Source organism: Echinops telfairi, unplaced genomic scaffold (genome assembly GCF_000313985.2).
Source record: "Echinops telfairi isolate 266 unplaced genomic scaffold, ASM31398v2 ScPeMD7_31;HRSCAF=116, whole genome shotgun sequence".
NCBI classification, from domain to species: Eukaryota; Metazoa; Chordata; class Mammalia; order Afrosoricida; family Tenrecidae; genus Echinops; species Echinops telfairi.
This window is the reverse complement of record NW_022103928.1, coordinates 46,034,123-46,040,936: the sequence shown is the minus strand read 5'-3', so window position 1 is coordinate 46,040,936 and position 6,814 is coordinate 46,034,123. Positions and strand designations below refer to the sequence as shown.

Here is a 6,814-nt window from a genome sequence, read left to right as displayed (position 1 = left end):
CAGTGTGCCAGATCGTTTTTGATCTTCAGGGATTCCCACCCCACCCCAAACATTTTTCTCCCACTCTGTTCTGGACTTCTAATGTGTTCCCTTTGGAGCAGTTGTTAAACGGTAGCTGGGCACCATCTAATTTTTTTTCTGGTTTTAGAATTTAAGGTTCATTGGTTCATTGGACTAATTGTGTTTTCTCTTCTCCAGAGAAAGACCAATAGTTGTCCCTTGGATGACCATCCACAGCTTCTAAAACCCTCCGTTGCTATGACTGAAGTAAGATCTAGAACATTGCCTTTGTGCACTATGTAATGCCAATTAACCTGGGTGTCTCCTAAGACCATGGTCCTGAGCCTCCAGGTCCAGGTGTTTGGTTATGCCTAAGAACTTCTCATAACTTTGCCGCCTGTATGCTCCACCACATTCATGGATATATTTGCAGCACAGGGAGAAATAGCTGCTGTCAAACCTATATATATTCATGAGTAGAGTACTGCTCACCTTCCACACCTTTTCACTCTGTGTCTGCTAATTGATCTATTTTAGATCACTATGGTTGCAGGATTGTGTCTGTAACAGTATTTACCTCTAGTTCCTTTAACTCTTGCACTCCTCTCTGTATCTTCCCACGTCTCCATCATTTTTGACTGATCTTCTTAGTGTATCTATTGCCTTCTTTTCTACCCAAGTAACACATATCTCCTCTTAGCCATTAATTTACTTTCTCGTCATCTCCCACCAGTGGTGGAAGAGAGAAAATACTTTTTTTGACTTTTAATAATAGTGGGCTCACACACTCATTGTGATTTATATATTTCATAGCGTAATGTTCTCTAGCTTCACGCCTGTTAGGAGGTGGAGTGCAGATGTTATTCTTTCATGCTGTGCAGTGGCCCATGGTGTGCGTGGACCATTCTGTGTGGTTTATCTTGTCTTCCACTGATGGGAATTTGGGTTGTTTACATCATTTTGCTCTTGTGAATGGTGCTGCCTTGAACATGGGCGTGCATGTATTCATTTGTGTGGCAACGTTTGTTACTCTAAGATATTCACCAAATAGTGTGAGTGCTGGGTCAGGTGGCATTTTCAGTCCTAATTTTGGGGGGAAACTTGGCTTTAATTTTAAGAAATAATCTTTTACTGTGGGTGTGTGTGTGTGAAAGTTTACACAGCAAGTGAGGTCACCATTTGAAATTCCTCCACAAACGGCTCGGTGACATTGGTGACATCTTTTCAATGCGTCGTTATTCTCGTCCACTGGGTTCTGCTTGGTCTGTGCCCTCGCTCTAGTCTCCCTTGAACTCTTGCACTCCTCTCTGTATCTTTCCATGTCTCCATGTCTTCTCATGTTTGCTTGAGAAGAAGTTGTGACTTGGTAGCTTATAGAGTTTCATTTTTAAACAGAGCACCGTACTCACAAACAATATCCTTTACTTTACGAACAAATCTGTTATTTGCTAAAACGTGACCTCAGGAGATAATTTCAGTTCAAGGTTAAGGAACATCTAAGGGGGTAGTGTCAGGGAGTCCTAATGCTAATGGGTCCAGTCAGTTTGGACCTGTGGAGAATATGATTTCTACCCCATGTCTTTCTCTCATTCTATCGAGGTTCACTTGTTGTGGCCCTGACCAGAGCTGTCAGGCATGGTAGACCAATTCTTGTGGTCTTAGGGTAGATGACTTTTAGGCTATCAGTCCCATACATCAACTTCTTCTGAGACTTTGATTTTCTTCTTTCTCTTCTGATCCTGATGAGTAGTTGTATTTTGGAAAGCCAAACGCATAAGATGTTTGGTTATATCTAAGAGAATCTGCAACGATGTCCTCTATGAACATACAGGTGTGAACACCTGTGTACACACTTGCACCTACCCTTACGTGTATGCAAGGGCTTCAAAAGTTCATGAAAAAAATCTAATCTCTTCATTTAATTTTCCCTAAACTTTCTAAAGCCCTCTCAATATACACTTAAATACCTACATACATGACCATTCACTCATTTTTTGGTTATTTTTGGTGTTGTTGCCAAATTATATAACATCACAAGCATCAGTGCTCCTTAGTGGCATTGGTTACTTAGGCCAAGCAGTGCTAATCACACTCATATGTGATGCTAATTTCCTCCTCGCCCAAAATAACAAGTCTCTATGATCTAGAAAGTAATTTCCCCTCCCCATCCTCACCCCTCCTTCCTCACCACCAAGGAACATTTGTGGCAGTTACATAATCTGTTGTCAACTTGTGACTATTTAGAGCAGCAGTTCTCAACCTGTGGGTTGCGACCCCTTTGGGGGGTCAAACGACCCTTTCACAGGGGTCACCCAATTCATAACAGTAGCAAAATGACAGTTATGAAGTAGCAACAAAAATAATTTTATAGTTGGGGGGTCACCACAACATAAGGAACTGTATTAAAGGGTTGAGGCATTAGGAAGGTTGAGAACCACTGATTTAGACTCAATGGGGTGGAGTTTAGGCTGTCAATCAGGTGTTAGCTTGATGACCTCATTTGGAGGTGCGACAGAGATAAATAGCTCACTGGAGGCCCCACCCATATTCACTGCTCTGTCTTCTGCTGACAAACCACATGGAGCTACACCCTCTTGTGTTAGGGCAGCATTAGGGAACTAAGGGAATATCTGATCAGTCTTGAGCAGTGGTTCTCAATCTTCCTAATGCTGTGACCCATTTAATACAGTTCCTCATGTTGTGGTGACTCCCAACCATAAAATTATTTTCATTGCTACTTCATAACTGTAATTTTGCTACTGTTAGGAATCATAATGTTGATATCTGATATGCAGGATGTATTTTCATTGTTACAAATTGAACATAATTAAACAATTAAAGCATAGTGATCAATCACAAAACAATATGTAATTATATATTGTGAAATATTTATGCATTTTCCGATGGTTTTGGGCGGCCCCTGTGAAAGGGTCATTTGACCCCCAAAGGGGCCAAGACCCACAGGTTGAGAACTGCTGCTTTAGAGAAATATCTCGCTGTCCTTCCAGATCTGTTAATAAGGCATACGCCAATTGTCCCCTTCCCTCTGATTGGCTGCAGTGGTTGGTGCCCAGACCTTTAGTTTTGGTTTAATATTAGCGACCTTGCAGGGAAAGTCTCTCTCTTGGTAAGTGAGGATGTTTGTTGTTCTTACTTGCTGGAAGACTCTGTGAGCTGCCAGGCCAGAGGCGGCTCAGAGGCATGCATTACAGACATCCCAATGGCTTCCTTGGCCATGTAGTGGTTACAAGTTTGGCTTCCATCTGCATGGTCAGAGGTTGAAATCCACCAACAGCTTGGCAGGAGAAAGACTGAGCTTTCTACTCCCGTGGACAGTTACAGTCTCAGAAGCCTATTGGGAGTCACGATGAGTCAGCATGGACTCAATGGCGGTGCCAAGACCATTGTCTGATGTAAGGCGCATGCTCCTGGACGTCTCCAGGTGGTTTCCTTTTCTGCAGAATCTATACATCTTCATTTGGTAATTGCTCACCTGGGAAGATTTCTGTTCAGCCCAAGGATCGCCTTACACTTCTGTGCCTCTATCTGGTCTGTTTGGGTTAACCATTGTAATGGTGGACGCGAAAGCCCTGTTTATGGGTCTACCCCTTGACTAAAAAGGAAATGGTGTTGTACCATAATATGGCCTGGCTTATATACAATCTAGACTCCAGGGGAAAATGGCCTTTAAATATATCCTTAAATTATACTATCTTACAGCTTAAATTGTTTTGCAGGTCAAGTAAATGAGACGGACGTCTTTATGTACAAGCTTGAATTACGCTCTACAACCAGGATTCAGAGCAGAAGGGAAATGAATTGCTCCTTTGCTTGTCCCTTCCATGTTGTTTGAACTCAATTTTAATTTTATGACTATCATGTTTGTGCTTATAAATGAAATTGTTTAATGTGTGAGAAATGAGTGAAATTTGACAGGTTTGGGTATGTGTATATCAACTTTAAAATCTAGACTCTACAAGTGATTTGAATGAAATATTCCAGGTGTTTCCAAAGAAGAAGAAAAAGGAGGAGGAGAAGGAGACGATTAAAAGGAAAAAAATGTACTTTTTCCACGTTTCTCAGCCAGAGCTAGTTTAGATACGCCTGTGAATAGGGTTAATTGAATGATTGTGTCTCCAGTAGACTTCCAACTTCCTGAAGGCCAGCACAAAGTCTTTTTGACTCTTTCATTCCAAAACATATAGAACAATGCCTGGCACAGAGCGTGGCTCTAACTATTGTCAGAAGAGTGGGTGGGTAGGTGGGGAGTGCAGACCCCAGATCTCTTACTCTGCCCCCAAGATTTTCCCCTGCCACACTGCACCAGGGATGGTCCTCAATGCCCAGAGCCTGGATTTGCAGCCTCTTCAGACCCCAATGTGGATCCCAGTCCCATGTTAACAGGCTCACTCTACAGGGTTTTTATGGCTAAGGGTACAGGGTGTCTATGACTAAGGTAGATGAGACATCACTGTTGTGGAGGATCCCTCTGCCTACCTGTTCCAGGTCATAGAGCACCTGAAGGGGGCTCCTCCTTTTTCCGTCAAGCCAGCCAGAGCCCAGGCTCCTACTTTCCATTGCTGTGGGGAACAAGGGGAAATATGTTACTGCCACATCACACAGACTGATTGTCCCAGATGGTAGGGGCTCACCAACTCACGTAAGATACACTTGACCCACCTCTATGACCCTTTATCCTAAAGATGCAAGGTTGGTTCACCTTATGAAAATGAATCAATGTAAGACTCCATATTAGTGGATTGAAGGATAAAAGTTGCATGTCCTGCCTGCTTCTTGGGGCCTCGGGAAAGTATGGGGGGTGAGGAACACTGGCAGGGACCCTAATTCTTCAGGTAGGGATTCTTGTTGTCACTTCTCCTCTGTGGTAGTTATATAATCCATTGTCAATTTGAGAGGATTCAGAGTGAAGAGGTGGAGTTTAGCCTGTCAATCAGGTCGCAGCTTGATGACCTCATTTGGAGGTACGACAGAGACAAATAGCTCACTGGAGGCAGGGTGCAGGCTGAGTCCCTGGGAGACATTGCAGCGGACAAGACATATGAAGCTCTGCTAGTGCCCTGACATGGAGGAGCCAGGCGGAAAACCCTGTCAGCGCTGAGAAGCTTTCAACACCACTGGATCCACAAGACCTCCCACCCACTGGCCCGTGATCTTCCTGAATTCACCGTCATTGCATGTGTTGTGTGAATCTGAAGAGAACTTTATGGATTGGTATCGAACATATGGGTTAATATCCGACTTACGGACTTGATCTGGACTAGGCTGGGATGTTTCCTTAATGTATAATTACTCTTTATATAAAGCTCTTATACACATATGAATGTCTCCATGAATTTCTTTCTTTACCCAGACTAACACATCGCCCATGTCCTGCCCTTTAGAATTGGGGCATTTCAGAGAGGAGAGGAAGAAAGGGACAGTGGTGCTCAGCAACCTAACACCTCTGGGATAAGCCCTGACCATCCAACCACACCCACCTCCACCTGCCTTCATCCTGTGCCCGCCCCTGAGGAGCCCTGAGGGACTCTCCTCAGATTGGGTTAAAAGCTCGCATCTTATCCTTTGTTCTCCCCTTTGACCCGTTTTTTATTATTTTCTGCTTTCTTTTGGATTGAGATTTTCCTGTGTTTTATTTTTGTATGCTTTTCTGTAGATGAAATCCAGGATAGGTCAATCTATAGAGACAGTAACTGGAGTAATAGTTTCTTAGATTATGGTGGGAGGGGGTCTGGGGGAGAAATGAGGAGCTAATAATGACTAAAGAATGAAGAAAATGTCCTAAAATTGACTGTGGTGATGACTGCACACTCTTTTTGGTGTGTTTAAGCCCCTGAATGATTGTGGTGATGACTGGACAATCTTTATAGGATGGTTAAACCACTGAATCATATGGTATGTGAATCATATGCCAATACAACTACGAAAGATAAATAAATTTCCTTTGAAAACAAGTTTGGGTAAAAAAAAGTAAACTTGGGAAATTGGACGAGTTGGACCATTGATGCTTGGTTCTTGAGTTGCAGCTCGCATGTTCTCGCATGCACTGGCCTGTGAGAACACAGGGTTGGTCCAGGTGGCTGATCGGCCCCAGGGACCTGTACTCACCGTTCCCAGGTACAGGAAATCCCTGGGTTATGAACAAGCTCCATCCTGAGTGGCTCTTTTAAGTCAACTTTGTAAGGAAGTGGGAACATTCTTACTTAGCATCCATTAGTCAAATGTCTGTCATGGTATGTTCTAGTATGTGAGGACAGTATATAGTTTACCTTTCTATGGATAGAAAACACTTAAACAATTCCAAACACATTCGAACATATTAAAAATAATAATACAGTGCATAATAATAACATAGCCACCATAAAAGTAACTTTATCTACTACGAGAAAGAGAGAACAAGAGAGCATGTGTGTGTGTAGGTACAGAATATACAGTAACGGGAAAGAAAAACATCTAGAAATAGTTCTTAAAACAAATTAGATGGGGGAAAAGTCCGCAATTAGAGGTTACCACTTATTCTACTGATGCCTTGCATACTGGAAAGGGCATGCGTGAGAGAGCTTTTTGGATGGTGCTGGAGAAGATGATGGCGACAGGGGCCCTGTTGACAGGGATGGGTGTGGCGCTGGAGAGAAAGCCAGGGTTTGATTCTGCTGCCGGAACGGGTTTCTTGATAAGCATCCAGGAAGGTTGGTAGCACGCATGTCTCTTTCTCTTCCTCGGTAGCCTCGGAGCAGCTAAGGCCCTTGATAGGCAGTACACGGTACGTGTTGCTCGGCCTCTCCATCTGAGTGTC

General features: G+C 43.3%; 1 protein-coding gene across 1 annotated transcript in view; it reads right to left on the bottom strand.

Moving 5' to 3' along the window:
* CHST13 (carbohydrate sulfotransferase 13) overlaps positions 1-6,814 on the bottom strand; it is a 23,767-nt gene that overhangs the window by 3,533 nt on the left and 13,420 nt on the right. The window contains exon 3 of the mRNA XM_030885538.1: positions 4,498-4,624. Coding sequence (XP_030741398.1) covers positions 4,498-4,624 — 127 coding nt within the window. The remainder of the gene's footprint in view (positions 1-4,497; positions 4,625-6,814) is intronic.